Source organism: Somniosus microcephalus, chromosome 2 (assembly GCF_052327205.1).
Source record: "Somniosus microcephalus isolate GS21.2 chromosome 2, FLI_Smic_1.0, whole genome shotgun sequence".
NCBI lineage: Eukaryota > Metazoa > Chordata > Chondrichthyes > Squaliformes > Somniosidae > Somniosus > Somniosus microcephalus.
The window spans coordinates 7,164,740-7,181,632 of record NC_140988.1 but is presented as its reverse complement, the minus strand read 5'-3'; the positions used below and the strand labels follow the sequence as shown (position 1 = coordinate 7,181,632).

General features: G+C 49.4%; 1 protein-coding gene across 2 annotated transcripts in view; it reads left to right on the top strand.

Moving 5' to 3' along the window:
• The first annotated feature begins 2,711 nt into the window (after window positions 1-2,711).
• Window positions 2,712-16,893, top strand: part of LOC147122524 (putative E3 ubiquitin-protein ligase HERC4) — a 128,611-nt gene continuing 114,429 nt past the window's right edge. For both annotated transcript variants that reach the window (XM_086006225.1, XM_086006216.1), the window contains exons 1-2: window positions 2,712-2,984; window positions 13,590-13,746. In XM_086006225.1, coding sequence (XP_085862351.1) covers window positions 2,714-2,984; window positions 13,590-13,746 — 428 coding nt within the window. In that variant the 5' untranslated portion in view covers window positions 2,712-2,713. The remainder of the gene's footprint in view (window positions 2,985-13,589; window positions 13,747-16,893) is intronic.

Below are 16,893 nucleotides of genomic sequence, written 5' to 3'. Positions count from 1 at the left end.
ACGGCTTGCATGTCATTGTGAAGCAGGTGGAGGATAGTGACAACCTTTTGAGGGCAGCCGAATTTGAGGAAGACACTCCATAATCCCTCACGGTTGACAGTGTCGAAGGCCTTTGTGAGATCAAAGAAGGCCATGTACAGTGGTTGGTGCTGTTCCCTGCATTTCTCTTGTAATTGACGTGCGGTGAAGATCATGTCCATTGTGCCCCTTAGTGGGCGGAATCCGCATTGCGACTCTGGGAGGAGCTCTTCGGCCACTGGGAGAAGGCGATTGAGGAGGAATCTTGCGATGACTTTCCCTGTGGCAGACAGCAGGGTAACTCCTCTGTAATTACCGCAATTGGACAGAAGCCTGAAGACCGAGGTCCAACAAAAAACTCGCGACCTAAAGAACAGATGGTGGGTGGAGAAAGCGCAGGAGATCCAGCAGCTAGCCGACAACCACGACGTGCGTGGATTCTTTAGCGCAGTCAAGACCATCTACGGCCCAAGCACCCAAGGACATTCCCCACTGCGGGCCAAGAATGGAGAGGTACTCATCAAGGACAGGGAAGCAGTCAGTGCCTGCTGGAAGGAGCACTTTGAAGATCTCCTTAACCACGACTCTGTCTTCGACACGAGTGTCCTCAACTCTATCGCACAGCATGCTACCCGCCACCATCTCAGCACAACCCCAGTCCGGCATGAGGTTGAAAAGGCCATCCGACAACTGAAGAACAACAAGGCCTCAGGAGCAGATGGAATCCCCGCCGAGGCACTAAAGCATGGCGGAGAAGCACTACTGGCGCGAATTCATGAACTCATTTCTCTTATCTGGAAGGAGGAGAGCATGCCAGGGGATCTCAGAGACGCCGTAATTGTGACCATCTTCAAGAAAGGTGCAATTATATAGGGCCCTGCTGAGACCACACCTGGAGTATTGTGTACAGTTCTGGTCTCCTTACCTAAGGAAGGATATACTTGCCATAGAGGGAGTGCTTCGAAGGTTCACCAGACTGGTTCCTGGGATGGGGGGATTGTCCTATGAGGAGAGATTGAGTAGACTAGGCCTATATTCTCTAGAGTTTAGAAGAATGAGAGGTGATCTCATTGAAACATACAAAATTCTTACAGGGCTTGACAGGGTAGATGCTGGGAGGATGTTTCCCCTGGCTGGGGAGTCTAGAACCAGGGGTCACAGTCTCAGGATAAGGGGTCGGTCATTTAGGACTGAGATGAGGAGGAATTTCTTCACTCAGAGGGTGGTGAATCTTTGGAATTCTCTACCCCAGAGGGCTGTGGAGGCTCAGTCGATGAGTATCTTCAAGGCTGAGAGCGATAGATTTTTGAATATTAAGGGAAGGCATAAGACATAAGACGTAGGAGCAGGTGTAGGTCATTTGGCCCCTCGAGCCTACTTTGCCATTCAATAAGATCATGGCTGATCTGATCTTGGCCTCAATTCCACTTCCCTGCCCACTCTCCGTAACCCTCGACTCCCTTACCTTTCAAAAATCTGTCTCTCTCCACCTTAAATATATTCAATGACCCAGCCTCCACAGCTCTCTGGGGAAGAGAATTCCAAAGATTCACGACCCTCTGAGAGAAGAAATTCCTCCTCATCTCCAATTTAAAAGGGTGCCCCCTTATTCTGAAATTATGCCCCCTAGTTCTAGATTCCCCCACGAGGGGAAACATCCTCTCTGCATCTACCCTGTCAAGCCCCTTCAGAATCTTATACATTTCAATAAGATCCCCTCTCATTCTTCTAAACTCCAATGAGTACAGGCCCAAACTGCTTAACCTTTCTTCATAAGACAACCCCTTCATCTCTGGAATTAACCTTGTGAACCTTCTCTGAACTGCCTCCAATGCAAGTATATCCTTCCTTAAATAAGGAGAGCAAAACTGTACGCAGTACTCCAGGTGCAGTCTCACCAACGCCCTGTACAGTTGTAACAGGACTTCCCTACTTTTATACTCCATTCCCTTTGCAATAAAGGCCAACATTCCATTTGCCTTCCTAATTACTTGTAATACCTGCATGCTAACTTTTTGTGATTCATGTACAAGGACCCCCAGATCCCTCTGTACCTCAGCATTTTTAATCTCTCCCCATTTAAATAATAATTTGCTTTTTTATTTTTCCTACCAAAGTGGATAACAGAATCACAGAATCACAGAAACCCCACAGATAGAGGCCATTTCGGCCCATCGAGCCTGCACCGACACATATCCCACCCGATCCCCGTAACCCCACATATTTAATCCCCCTAACACTAAGGGTCAATTTATCATAGCCAATCATCCTAACCCGCACATCTTTGGACTGTGGGAGGAAACCGGAGCACCCGGAGGAAACCCACGCAAACATGGGGAGAATGTGCAAACTCCACACAGACAGTCACCCGAGGCTGGATTCGAACCCGGGTCCCTGGCGCTGTGAGGCAACAGTGCTAATCACTATGCCACCGTGCTGCGTGGGGCGCTGCGGCACATACCACAGCGATATTCACTCGCAGCTCCCCTTGGGGCGCTCCCGGTGAATTTGGCCCAATTTTTCCCATTTCTTTCCTTTCTTTCTATTCCCCTTCCAGAGTTGTTTATTGTTTCATTTCTCACAATAGTGTTGATGTATTCGTATTTACTTAATCGGTTGCTCCACCCAGCCAAGAGATTGGGTCACAGTCGTGTAAACCACAGATTTCTTTCACTCCACATTTGTTTAACAGGAAATGAAACTGAAAGACCCAAGCACTGTCTCTACAGAACACAAATGCAGTTCTAGGGAGAGAAGCATGTTACGTTGGGGAGAGCTGAGCTGTCGGCTGCTGGGGCCCCAAACCAGCAAGGACAGGATACTTCCACAAGCCACCTATTCGGGTGAAGTCTTTGAGAATGAGGAGATTCTGCACATATGCTGCAGAGCTCGATTCAGTGTGTTTGTACTGGGGAACGGCAGAGTTTACACTCTGGTCAATGAACAGAGGTGGAGAGGACAGCCAGGTAAGTGAGTAAACTGTCCAGGTGCTGTCAGGAATTATAAGGGGCGCTTTTTTTTTAGTAATTTGTGCCTTTATCGGCTGTGAAGTGCCTTGGGACGTCCTGAGGTTGTGGAAGGTGTTGTATGATACAATAGCAAAATACTGCGGATGCTGGAAATCCGAAATAACAACAGAAAACGCTGGAAAAACTCAGCAGGTCAGGGCAGCATCTGTGGAGAGAGAAACGAAGTTAACGTTTCAGGTCGAAGACCCTTCGTCAGAACTGGAAAAAAAGCAGGAAAGGGGATAGATTTTAAAGCAAGTGGGGGCTGGGAAAAGGGGGAGGGGATGAAAGAACAAAAGGGAAGGTCAGAGATAGGATAGAAAGCAGGAGAGATTGAGAGACATTGAGAGACATTAAGAGATATTCAAGGAATAAAGGATGGCTCTAGGTGAAGCGTGAATGGCGCTGGCAGAATGAAGGACAGCTGCCCTATGGGAGGGAAGAAAAAGTCCAGGCAAAAGTGTGGATTAATGTGGATACAGAGTCAATAGTAGCCTTCAAAGGGGAATTGGATAAATACTTGAAGCAGAAAATAATTGCAGGGATACGGGGAAAGAGCGGGGGAGTGGGACTAACTGGATTGCTCTTCGAAAGAGCCGGCGCAGACTCGATGGGCCGAATGGCCTCCTTCCGTGCTGTCCTATTCTGTGATTCTATGCATACAAGTTATTTTTTCTATCAATTCATAGCGATTCCACAAAATAAGTAAATAAAAATATACCTGAATCCTGAATCAGGGACTTTCTCCATAACTAAATTAATTATTGATTTAAGTCATTTATTTATGTATCTAGAAAGTTAATTAAAATATCGGAATCACATCGGGAATTAGGAAGTATCTCATTAATGAACTAATTTATACATTGAAAATTCCAGAAACGTAATAAAATATATGAATCCTATCAGGGAATTAGGGAATGTCACATTAATTCATTAATTAATTTAGACATTGGAAATCCAGGAAGTTAACTTAATATACAAATATAAACAGGGATTTGGAGAACATCTCACTAATTAATGCATAGGTGTAGAACTATGTCAGTTTACGGCACAGAAGGAGGCCATTCAGCCCATCAGGCCTGTGCCTGCCCTTTTGGCTAGAGAAATCCATAAGCTAATCCGCCCCCCACCCCACGACCATCCTGGGCCCAGCACTTACCTTGCCCTGTGGCCTCCTGGTCCGCGATCCCTGCACAACTGGAAGCCAGCCTGAGCTCCGGCGGGGAACCCGAACTTCCAAACAACAAAATCTAGCCCAAAGTCTCTCTTGGGATTCACTGATACTTGGCTTTTTAAGAAATTGTGCTTCTTGGGTGACAGCTGTGGTTCAGTGGGTAGCACTCTCGCTTCTGGCTCAGAAGGTTGTGGGTTCAAGTCCCACTCCAGGGACTTGAGCACAAAATTCTAGGCTGACACTCCCAGGGCAGTGCTGAGGGAGTGCTGCACTGTCAGAGGTGCCGTCTTTCAGATGAGACGTTAAACCGAGGCCCCGCCTGCCCTCTCAGGTGGATGCAAAAGATCCCATGGCACTATTTCGAAGAAGAGCAGGGGGAGTTCTCCCCAGTGTCCCGGGGCCAATATTTATCCCTCAACCAACATCACTGAAAAACAGATTATCTGGTCATTAACTGATTGCTGTTTGTGGGATCTTGCTGTGCGCAAATTGGCTGCCGCGTTTCCTACATTACAACAGTGACTACCCTTCAAAAAAGTACTTCATTGGCTGTAAAGCGCTTTGGGACATCCTGAGGTCGTGAAAGGCGCTATATAAATGCAAGTCTTTCTAATGTTTTTTCCGTAGCAGCCAATTATTAATGCTAAAGGGATTTTTTTGCATTTAAGAGTGACGAACATTCTTTCTTATTTGTTCACAAAAACACAATGGGTGTAAATCGCACCGAAATAAACGGTTGCTTTTCTTGTGTGAGATGCCTTCGGATGAGGATCTTGCAAGTACTGTACCTCCACACTCTCCCCAATCCAAACAACGAAGGGTTAAAAAGTAAACCCACTCAGGAATTCCCAGCGCGTGTCAGGAGCCCACGTCACAAGCCATGAATTTATTCAGATATGTTTTCCCGCAGAGAATCTCGCCTTAACACCCTTAAGTTTTGTTTTCCTTGCTGCCTTTTAAATTTACTTTCACTTTCAATTCTGCTCCGTAATGTGCGTTGTGTTGCTAAATGGAAAGCTCTGCGCTGGAATGAGGCAGAGGATCAAACCACCCTGAATTCAAGTGAGACAACAGGACCTGAGGAAGCTGTGTTCCAAGATCTACAGATGATTTCTGACGACTCATTCAGGCAGACACGCAAAATCACAACAATCTGACAGAATTTTTATATTTTACATTTTTAAAATCATACAGCACAGAAGGAGGCCATTCGGCCCATCGTGCCTGTGCCGGCTCTTTGAAAGAGCTCTCCAATTAATCCCACTCCCCCCTGCTCTTTCCCCAGAGCCCTGCAAATTTTCTCCCCTTCAAGTATTTATCCAATTCCCCTTTTGAAAGTTATTATTGAATCTGCTTCCACCGCCCTTTCAGGCAGCACATTCCAGATCACAACAAATCGCTGCGTAAAAAAAAAAATCTCCACATCTCCCCTCTGGTTCTTTTGCCAATTATCTTCAATCTGTGTCCTCTGGTTACCGACCCTCCCGCCAGTGGAAACAGTTTCTCCTTATTTACTCCATCAAAACCCTTCGGCCTAGAAACTGGGTTGGGGCGCCAAAGTGGCGCAAAAGTCGCCTGAGCGCAGGATTTAGCGCAGCGATCGGAGTGATACCGATCGCCAGAAATTCAGTTTCAGTGCCCCTCGAGGGACACGGGGCGAGGCTCGAGGCGCTCCGCGTCCCTCTTAGGGCGCTGAAACTGATTATCGCAGCGCAACGTGCCGCAGTGCCACATGCTGCGGCACGGCACGCTGCGGTACTGCAGGCCTTCCTCCCACTGTTAAGGGGGAGGTGCCTGCAACAGCGCGATCCCCGCTCGCGAGTGCCGGCAAATGAGCCCGGCACCAAGGAGAAGTGCCGGGCTCTCGGGAAACAGCCGGCAATGCCGCGGGGGGGGGTTAGGAGGCCGGGGACGGAGGTGCTGGCAGGCGGCCGCCGAAAAAGCGGCTGCCCCGCACCTCCACCTTAACTTGCGCCGCTGCCGGCACAGTAAGGCCCCGTGAACCGGGCGCAACTGCGGCGTTCGCTACCAAATATTGCGAACGGGGCGCGAATGGGGCGCTGCACACGCCGATGACGTCATCGGCGGCGCAGCGCAACAGGCTAACGCCACCATTAGCGCCCCTCCTGAATATCGCGGGAGGCACAGCCAGTGGCGCTACAGCCACTGACTGCCTCTTTAGGCGCTAACAGGTGGCGCTACTCACCCAATTTCTCCCCCTCCATGATTTTGAACGTCTCTATTAAATCTCCTCTTAACCTTCTCTGCTCTAAGGAGAGCAAACCCCAGCTTCTCCAGTCTCTCCATGTAACCTAAGTCCCTCATCCCTGGTACCACTCTTTCTCTTATTTATTTCGAGCATTTTCAAAATGCTTTTTTTGGGAGGCAAAGTTAAGATGATGGAAACAGCAATAGATGTAGAGGAAACTCTTTTTTATCCGGCACCGACGGGACCGGCGTGGTGCCGGTTGATCAAAAAGTCCGGATTACAGAGAGGTATACTTACCAAGGTACGAGAGCCCCGTACACGGCCACAGATCCAGGAACCCCGGTTACACGACCACAGATCCAGGAACCCCGGTTACACGACCACAGATCCAGGAACCCCGGTTACACGACCACAGATCCAGGAACCCCGGTTACACGGCCACAGATCCAGGAACCCCGGTTACACGACCACAGATCCAGGAACCCCGGTTACACGGCCACTAATATGAAGTAAAACTTACCTGAACCTACTCCTGAATTTTGCCGGTTAAAAGAGAGTTTCCTGTAGTTGGAGACAATATTTAATTTCGGAACATAAAAGGCGCAAAATTCGGTTATGCCCCATTTAGGGGCGGTAACTGAGTTAAGGCCGGACATTCAGCGCCCGGTGCGTAAGTACCGCCCCGGCTGCTAAATTCGGCTTACCGCCCCGCACAGGAAGTGGAGCGCAATGCCGGGCGCTCCACTTCCTGGTGGGGCGGAAACCGAGACGAGGTCGGGGCGTGATCGGCAGTTAAAGGGGAGGGGCCGCTGCACACTCTGCACGGCCTCTGATGGCCCACACTAGCCCACCAGGGTGGCGTGGTGCCGCGTCCACAGCCCGGCGCCGATATGCGGTGCTGGGCTGCGTGATGGCGGCCAGGACCACGCCACGTCCCACCACGGAGGCCCGACCTAGAGTTCGGCCAAACAAAGAAAATGGAGGCGCGGGCCACGGCCGCACCTCCCCTTTAAGTACCGCCCCGCGAGTGGAGTTCAGCCAGGTTCGCGACCCGCGATGCTGGCGCTGACATTGCCCACGGCAGCCTAGCGGGATGAAACACAATTTCTGCCGCGGGGCACTAAGGGGTCGCAATGCACGGCGATCGCGTCTTCGCTGGTGGCGCAGCGGACCGGAGGGCTACCAGGAGGCGCTTTTCTAGCCCTTTGCACCCTGTTAGCGCCCCCCGGAGGCGCTAATGGCAGGTGCAGAGGAGCCGAATTTCTAGCCCAAGAAATTAATTATAGCCCAGGAATGTGCGGCATCTTTAGAAAAGTTTGACAATTAGCGCCAGGCGCTAATGCATTAGACTACACGCAAAATTTAATCTCACTGCTCAAAGAAATGATTGGGGCGCTAAATCAAGTTTTGAAGGCCTAGCTCAGTGACATTACACTCAAAGAGTGGACCAATATCGGGTGCAGTCTAATCTCAACTCATCATTGCCACAGGCTTTTCCCAGTACTTAAAGGGGAGGTTCATTGATGCTGCAGCACCTCATTCTCAGCATTGCTGGCTGTGCAGCTGCCTCAGCAAGGAGAAGAACAACAAGGAGACTGAAGCAGGTGTGCTCATGGCCGATCCGCCTCAGTTGGGTGGTCAGAGTGATTGAAGGCTTCAACAAATGTTACACACCACCATCTGTACCACAAGCTTCACACACTGCCCAAAGCACCACACCCCCAGCGCTCACCCACCAACAATCTCTACCGACCAACACTCACACCCGCATCTCACGCCTTGCACACAGTGACAGCTATTCAACTATGGCAGGCACAAGGGTCATTAGTTATTAGAATGAATGTGATATGTTTATGCATAAATTTATTAATGGAGTTTGCAATATTTTGTGGTCTCTCTCATTTCACCTTTGCGCCCAGGAGGACGCTGTGATATGGCACGACACAGGGATGGTATGATGGGCATGTGGTGAGCAAAAGTGATCTGGGGTTTAAGTCATCCTGCTGTGAGGTTGGAGGTCTGTTTGGAGGAGGTGGCAGAGTTCTGTGACCACCGCCTTGGTGATGCGGAGCTGTCTAATACACTGCTCCTCGCTTCATTGAAGGTAGGAGAGGTGCTCTCGGAATACCCTCAGAGGGTAAGGCCTCCTGTTGAGAGCCTGATGTCCCTCCCCATCCCTCTGCGCACATGTTCCCGTATTTCAGGCTGCCTATGCTCCCTCCGCCGTAGATGCTGGCGAGCGAGGTGCCATGCCAGTACAGCCCCCAATAATGTTCCCGGCGTTGAAGTCCCTGGCGGCACCTCATACCGGTGGCGGAACGGGGATGCTGGATTCGCCTCGCCCCGGCACTACTGCATCAGTGCCTCGTTACCGCCCTTTGCAGGCGCTAACATAAGGACATAAGAAATAGGAGCAGGAGTAGGCCATTCGGGCCCTTCGAGCCTAGAAACATAGAAGATAGGAGCAGGAGTCGGCCATTTGGGCCCTTCGAGCCTGCTCCGCCATTCAATAAGATCATGGCTGATCTTCTACCTCATCTCCACTTTCCTGCACTATCCCCATATCCCTTGATTCCCTTAATATTCAAAAACCTATTGAGCTCTGTCTTGAATATACTCAACGACTGAGCCTCCACAGCCCTCGGGTAGAGAATTCCAAAGATTCACCACCCTCTGAGTGAAGAAATTTCTCCTCATCTCAGTCCTAAATGGCCGACCCCTTATTCTGAGACTGTGACCCCTGCTTCTAGACTCCCCAGCCAGGGGGAAACATCCTCCCTGCATCTACCCTGTCAAGCCCTGTAAGAATTTTGTGCGTTTCAATGAGATCATCTCTCATTCTCCTAAACGCTAGAGATTATAGGCCTAGTCTACTCAATCTCTCCTCATAGGACAATCCCCCCATCCCAGGAACCAGTCTGGTGAACCTTCGTTGCACTCTCTCTATAGCAAGTATATCCTTCCTTAGGTAAGGGGACCAAAACTGTACACAATACTCCAGGTGTGGTCTCACCAGGGCCCTATATAATTGCAGTAAGACATCTTTATTCTTATACTCAAATCCTCTTGTAATAATCCTCTGAGCAATTTTCCCAAATGCGTGTCTTCTGACCCTGTTTCCATCCCGCCTCCAAGAGGCGGGATAGGCCCTTAACAACCAGTTAAGGGCCTCTATAATCCCATTTTGAGAGGCCTTTCTGATTTTACCACTTTTCCCACATACTGCACGTCTCCTCTGGAACTCGCCAGTGAATTCTGGCGGCCTCACAAGTGGATTGCTTACTAACAGCTGCAGCTCCACCATTAAAAAGGAGTTTTTCAGCAATCATCATTTGCAGGTGGCAGAACTTTGTTGTCTCAGGTCTGGGGGAACTTTTAGCAGGTCTACTCATTGTTGTGGAAGTTTGGAGCCTGACACCCATCTCCAGTGTGACCTCCTCTCGCCACCTTGACTGAGTGCTTCCTCAACTGAGGCATATACCAGAAGCATGGGAACCATTTATTTCCTTTCCTCCTGGACATCAGATTCGGACGAAGACCAGCCGTGACAACAGCAGAACCATGAACAACAGCACCACCAACAGCAGCAGCAACAACAGGAGCGCCAAGCTGCTGCTCACCCACCTGAAGCTGCACAGGCCAGAAGATGCCAGCGCGCGACCACATTGCTGCCCGGGATGCAAGGGACGCACTCATCTTGGCCAGATTTGCTTAGCCTGCACAATCAAACACTTTTGCCTCGCACCTTCTTATCAGACCATCGACAATGGACAAGAACCTGCGGATTCCTATCACTCTGACCACCATACTGACAATTGCAAGTTGCCCTAAGCCCTCAATGTGGAAGTCCCATTAGTGAAATGACACACGCCACAACTGCAACAGTTTGCCATCAGAATTTTTTATGACAATAAGCAACTGATGGCTTTTCAAAATTAAACACAACATTACACCCAAGTGACTACCCTTGTGACTACTTGTACATTATCTTCCTCTTACACGTGCTCCTACGTGGTGCTTCCCCTGTGGCTTCAGCAGATGTGGAGGCCCCTTGCTCACTTTATTGCTGCTCCTGTCTCAACACCTTTGGCAAGCATCCTCTGGGGTTGCGAACCTGTGAGGGCTCGGCAACAGTCTGCTGCTCCTGCGGCTGTGCAGGGGTTGAGACGCCGATCTCAGTTGGATGGGGACTCTGGTGGGGGTCTGACCGAGGGCTCTGCAGTGGCATGGTAGTGTGAGTGCTTGGAGAGGGGCCCCTACTTCCTTGTTGTATGCCACCAACATCCCTCTCATGGGTCAGCCCCACTTCAGAGCTAGCAAGTGGCTGGACAGCACCTTGCTGCACTGCAGGGGGGCCATGTGGACCCGTTTCTGCACTAGAAGTCCTACTTCAGAGGACTTGCATGAAGGTCTGGTTTGTTTGCTCAATAGCTGACCATCGCTCAAGAGATGTCAGTCTATTCTGAACAATGACCATGTTTTCCATACCCTGACGACTAAGCTCCTCCATGGGTGCAGCCATCCTCTCCTCTACCGTTGCCATCCTCTCCTCTATGGTAGCCAGCCTTACCATGGATGGAACTATCCTTTCCACGGAGGTTGCCATCCTTTCCATGGTGATGCGTTCATGCGCCAACGCCTCCACAAAGGCTCTGCTCATGTTAGCAATGGACTCCTCCATTCGCTCCACACTCGCAGCGACCCTGGAGACAAAACCTGCCAGAGACTCCTGCACCTGTTCCTGGAGTTCCAGCACCGCTCTCCTTCTGGATGGACCTGGAGGCACAGGGTTGACATGCAGTGGAGCCGAGCTGGGAGCATCCTCTCCACTCCGACGAGGACTCTCCACTGCTGTCCCTGTCTCCACCATCTGCTGATGCTCACTTGTGAGCTGTGATACACCAGGTGACAACATTACTCTATGTCCCGAAGGTCCCACCAAGGTGTGAGTGTCTGCGCTGGTGCTGGGTGCGCTGAATTCTGCTGACGGAGCGCCCTCAGAGGTTGCAGCTTCCTCTGAGGAGTCTGGAAGCTCAGGCTCTTCCTCCTGGACAGTGGGGATGGGGGCTGTCGATGGTCCTGTGGGGGAGTAAAGGAAAGAGTTATAGATGTGAGGGAAAGGTTGCATGCACATTGAATTGTGCAGATGATCATAAGTCAATCTGTTAGAGCATCAGATTCATTATCAGTCACTCATGCAATGTCAATGAGAGAGATGCCAAACTATTCTGTCACCAGCTTGCTGTGATGCGCCTGTCTGTCCATCCCCCACTTGGGAATCCTCCTCGATCCCGGCAATTTCCAGGGCCGCCTCCTCCGAGGTGCTGAGCTGGGCTACTGAGGGTGGACCTCCTCCTGTCCTCGCTCTTTCCCTCTTATTGTGGGCTCTCTTTTCCTGCAATGAGGGACACAAGTGGAGTTTGAGTGAGAATGAAGGAGTGAATGTAGAGAATCCATAGCATAGATGCTTAGGAGACAAAGGGCCCTCCCTGTGTGTTGTAAGTTGTTGTTATTGCATCACAGTGATAGGGAGTGTGAGGGCTGCATGGTCGAATAGTTAAGTGAATGTGACCATAGAGAGAGAGGGAATGGGTAAGGGTGTAGGGATGTCAGTGTCAAGTGGGATGTGGAGGAAGAGGTTGGCAAAGCAGAGTGCTGGTGAGGAGAGGCGATGGGGATGAGATTGAGGGTGATGAGAAAGTCACACTCACTTTTCCTGTGCGGATAAGGTCATGAAACCTCTTCCTGCACTGCAGCCAGGTTCTGCGGCACATAGCGATGGCATTGACCTCCTGGGCCACTTGCAGCCACACAGCTTTAGTCTGTTGTGGTGGCTTTTTTCTCCCTGAGGAAGGGAAGAGCACCTCCTTATTAGATCTTGCTCCCTCCACCAGAGCTTGGAGGGAGGGCTCATCAAAGCGAGGTGCACACTTTTGCTTGCTGGTGGACATGGTCGGTAAATGAAGTCCTTCATACAATGTCCAAAGCGTTTCCAGTCTCCAGAAGAAGCAAGGCTGCTTGCAGGCCTTAAATCCAGCAGCACTGATGTCATCATCGGAGGCGACTTTCAGGATGGAAAGACTAATTGGGCCAGGGGTTCCCACACGCTGGAAATCAAGTGCCCAATTAGGGGAAAATCACACTTTTTTCCCACTTCACATCGGAGTCGGGGTCCTGACACGAAAACCACCTGACACGCCCCAGCCCGACCCAATGGCAAAATCCAGCCCATAGTATTTGTTTAATTTCTCTGCCATTTCCTTGTTCCTAACGGGAGACGCAAACCTACCGAATTTTTCCCTCAAAGATTCTATGAATTTTGGGGCCGGTTATTCAGTATCGGTGCAATTGAGCCTTCAGTGAGGCTGTGTAATGGGAGCAAGGCCAGCCAGTGAACGGAACAGCCCCAATTTTCTGCTTCAGCTCACTTGAGCATTATTCATAGCTGCCAATGCTGCTTTGGCCCAGTGTATGGGGAAAGCCCAATGGGGGAAGTGCAAAATCTGGCTGTGCCTATTTAAAGGTAAGTGGCTGCATCTTAGCACAATAGAGCACAGAAGGAGACCATTCGGCCCATTGTGCCAGTGCCGGCTCTCTGAAAGAGCTATTCAATTAGTCCCACTCCCCTGCTCTGTCCCCCATAGATGTTACTATTCCAACTCACTCCTGGCTGGCCTCCCACGTTCTACCCTCCGTAAACTTAAGATCATCCAAAACTCTGCCGGTACCCTTGTCCTAACTCGCACCAAGTCCCGCTCACCCATCACCCCTGTGCTCGCTGAGTTACATTGGCTCCCGGTTAAGCAACGCCTCGATTTTAAAATTCTCATCCTTATTTTCAAGTCCCTCCATAGCCTCGCCCCTCCCTATCGCTGTAATCTCCTCCAGCCCCACAACCCTCCGAGAACTCTGCGCTCCTCCAATTCTGCCCTCTTGAGCATCCCTGATTATAATCGCCCCTCCATTGGTGGCTGTGCCTTCTGCTGCCTGGGCCCTAAGCTCTGGAATTCTCTCCCTAAACCTCTCCGCCTCTCTCTCCTCCTTTAAGACGCTCCTTAAAACTGACTTCTTTGGCCAAGCTTTTGGTCATCTGCCCTAATAGCTCCTTCTGTGGCTCGGTGTCAAATATTAATTTCTTCTTCTTTCGGTTCTTATATTTCATGCTTTCTTTTCTGTGCAGAGCTTGTTAATGGATTGGAGGAGCACAGGATTCACATCGTGGACAGTGGAACCTCACACATCCTCTTCCTTTCTGAAGCAGGAAATGTATTTTTCAGTGAATTTCAAAACAAGAAACGAGGAGTCAACGCAAAGCCATTCAGCATAACGAGGCCACAGTAAGAGTCATTTTAGCTGTAGGCGACATTAAGTGATGAAAGGTTCTTGTTTTTGAACATTACTTGGAACTTTGTGTCCCGAAGGAAAGGAATCAAGTTGTGGTGTAGGAGAGAAGGTCATGATCGAATCATCAGCCGTGGAGTCTGGATGGAATGGGCTTGATGGGCCGAATGGTCTTTCCTCGCTCTGGATTTTATTATATTCAGGGATAGGTGCTTCACTACTTGTGTTTAGTAGTTTTAGTAATATTACCAAATCTGACTCCCACCTCCTGACTCCCCAAAGCCTTTCCACAAAGCGCAAGTCAGGATCGTGATGGAATACTCTCCACTTGCCTGGGTGAGTGCAGCTCCAACAACACTCAAGAAGCTCGACACCATCCAGGACAAAGCAGCCCGCTTGATTGGCACCCCATCCACCACCTTAAACATTCACTCCCTCCACCACCGGCGTACCCTGGCTGCAGTGTGTACCATCTACAAGATGCACTGCAGCAACTCGCCAAGGCTTATTCGGCAGCACCTCCCAAACCCGCGACCTCTTCCGCTTAGAAGGACAAGGGCAGCAGGCGCATGGGAACACCACCACCTCCAAGTTCCCCTCCACGTCACACACCATCCTGACTTGGAATTATATTGCCGTTCCTTCATCATCACTGGAACTCCCTAACAGCACTGTGGGAGCACCTTCACCACACGGACTGCTGCGGTTCAAGAAGGCGGCTCACCACCACCTTCTCGAGGGCAACTAGGGATGGGCAATAAATGCTGGCCTTGCCAGCGACGCCCACATCCCATGAATGAATTTTTAAAAACAGTCGCTTATTAGCAATAGAAATTAAATAGAATTTTATTTTGAGTCAAGGATCAAAGATTTCAATGTAGGCAAGTGTGTGGTCATCCACTTTGGACCTAAAAAGAATAGAACAGGGTACTTTCTAAATGGTGAAAAGCTAGAAGCAGTGGAGATCCAAAGAGACATAAAGGTCCAGGTACATAGATCATTAAAATGGCATTGACAAGTACAGAAACTAATCAAAAAGGCTCATGGAATGCTGGCCTTTATATCTGGAGGACTAGAGTACAAGGGGGTAGAAGTTATGCTGCAGCTATACAAAGCCCTGGTTAGACCACACCTGGAGCACTGTGAGCAGTTCTGGGCACCACACCTTAGGAAGGATGTATCGGCCTTGGAGGGAGTGCAGCGTAGGTTTACCAGAATGATACCCGGACTTCAAGAGTTAAGTTACAAGGAGAGATTACACAAACTAGGGTTGTATTCCCTGGAATTTAGAAGGTTAAGGAGTGATTTAAAATTTTCAAGATATTAATGGGAACAAATAGGATAGATAGAGAGAAACTATTTCCGCTAGTTGGGGAGTCTAGGACTAGGGGCATCGTCTAAAAATTAGAGCCAGGCCTTTCAGGAGTGAAATTAGGAAACACTTCTACACACAAAGGGTGGTAAAAGTTTGGAACTCTCTTCTGTAAATGGCAATTGATGCTGGATCAATTGTTAATTCAAAATCTGAGATTGGTAGATTTTTATTAACCAAAGTTATTAAGGGATATGGGGCAAAGGCGGGTGGATGGAGTTAGATCACAGATCAAGCATGATCTCATCGAATGGCGGAACAGGCTCGAGGGGCTGAATGGCCTGCTCCTGTTCCTGTGTTCTTATAAAAACAATGGGGGAATATTGCAACCATCTCTCATTAAGAGTGACCTGAATCTTGTCATTCCTGTGGAAATGACTTATGAAATGATACTGGGCGGCCTGCTGGTGGCGCTGTCCAGGGAGAGTATAAATACTCGGGCATGGGCCCAGCTTGCTCAGGACATTCTTCAACAGGAACTAGTGAAGGACACAACTAGATCTCCATGTTGAAAAACAGCTGATTAAAGCCTTGTTTAATACTCAGACCAAGTGCCTAGTAGTTTCCTTACGTCAAAGAGCACTTAAAGAAACATCTTAGACAGAGTTTCATCTTATTGCACTTGGGAACAAAGGATTGCTTGGGCACACCACCCAGAGGGAGATTTCCAGGGTTTGTATATACATTGATCTTCCCTGCCCAGAATTTTTTATGCACCCGGGCCCAGCTGATCCCTAACACCTAACCACAATGAGAGGGAAGTCTATCAGGTCACCCCTTTGAAATTTGATATTCACTCTTGCATGTTGCTTGCTATTTCCTGTGCCATATTTGGTGCTCCTATACCAGTTTATCCTTCTTCCCAATCATTGGTGCCTGTAAAATGTAGAAAAAACGTCCCAAAGCATTTCACAGGAGCAATTACCAAGCAAAATTTGACACCGAGCCACATAAGGAAGTATTAGTACGATAGCAAAATACTGCAGATGCTGGAAATCCGAAATAACAACAGAAAATGCTGGAAAAACTCAGCAGGCCAGGCAACATCCGTGGAGAGAAGTTAGAGTTGATGTTTCAGGTCAAAACCCTTTTTCAAAACTGGAAAGGAAATGAAATAGATCGAAGGCAGGGCTGGGGCAGAACAAAAGTGAAGAGACATTAAGAGGTATTCAAAACCAGACGAGATGGTGATAGGACTAGTGGAGACAAAAGGCGGCTCAGATTAGGTGTGAAATGCGCTGGCAGAATGAGAGACAGCTGCCATGTGGGAGAGAGAAAAAAAGGAAAGGGGGGGAGGGAAAAACCAAAACAAAGGGGTGGATAAAAAATATAAGTAAAAATGTAATAGGGGCCGAGGTTATGATCTGAAATTGTTGAACTCGATATTGAGTCCGGAAGGCTGTAAAGTGCCTAATCGGAAGATGAGGTGCTGTTCCTCGAGTTTACGCTGAGCTTCCGTATTAGGACAGGTGACCAAAAGCTTGGTCCAAGAGATAGGCTTTAAGGAGTGTCTTAAAGGAGGAGAGAGAGGTAGCGAGTCGGAGAGGTTTAGGGCAGGAATTCCAGACATCAGGGCCTTGGCAGCTGAAAGTACGGCCGCCAATGGTGGAGCGATTATAATCAGGGATGCTCAAGAGGCCAGAGAATTGGAGGAGCGCAGAGATCTCGGTGGGTTGTAGGGCTGGAGGAGATTACAGAGATAGGGAGGGGGCGAGGGCCATGGAGGGATTTGAAAACAAGGAGGAGAATCTTTAATTTGAGGCGATGCAGG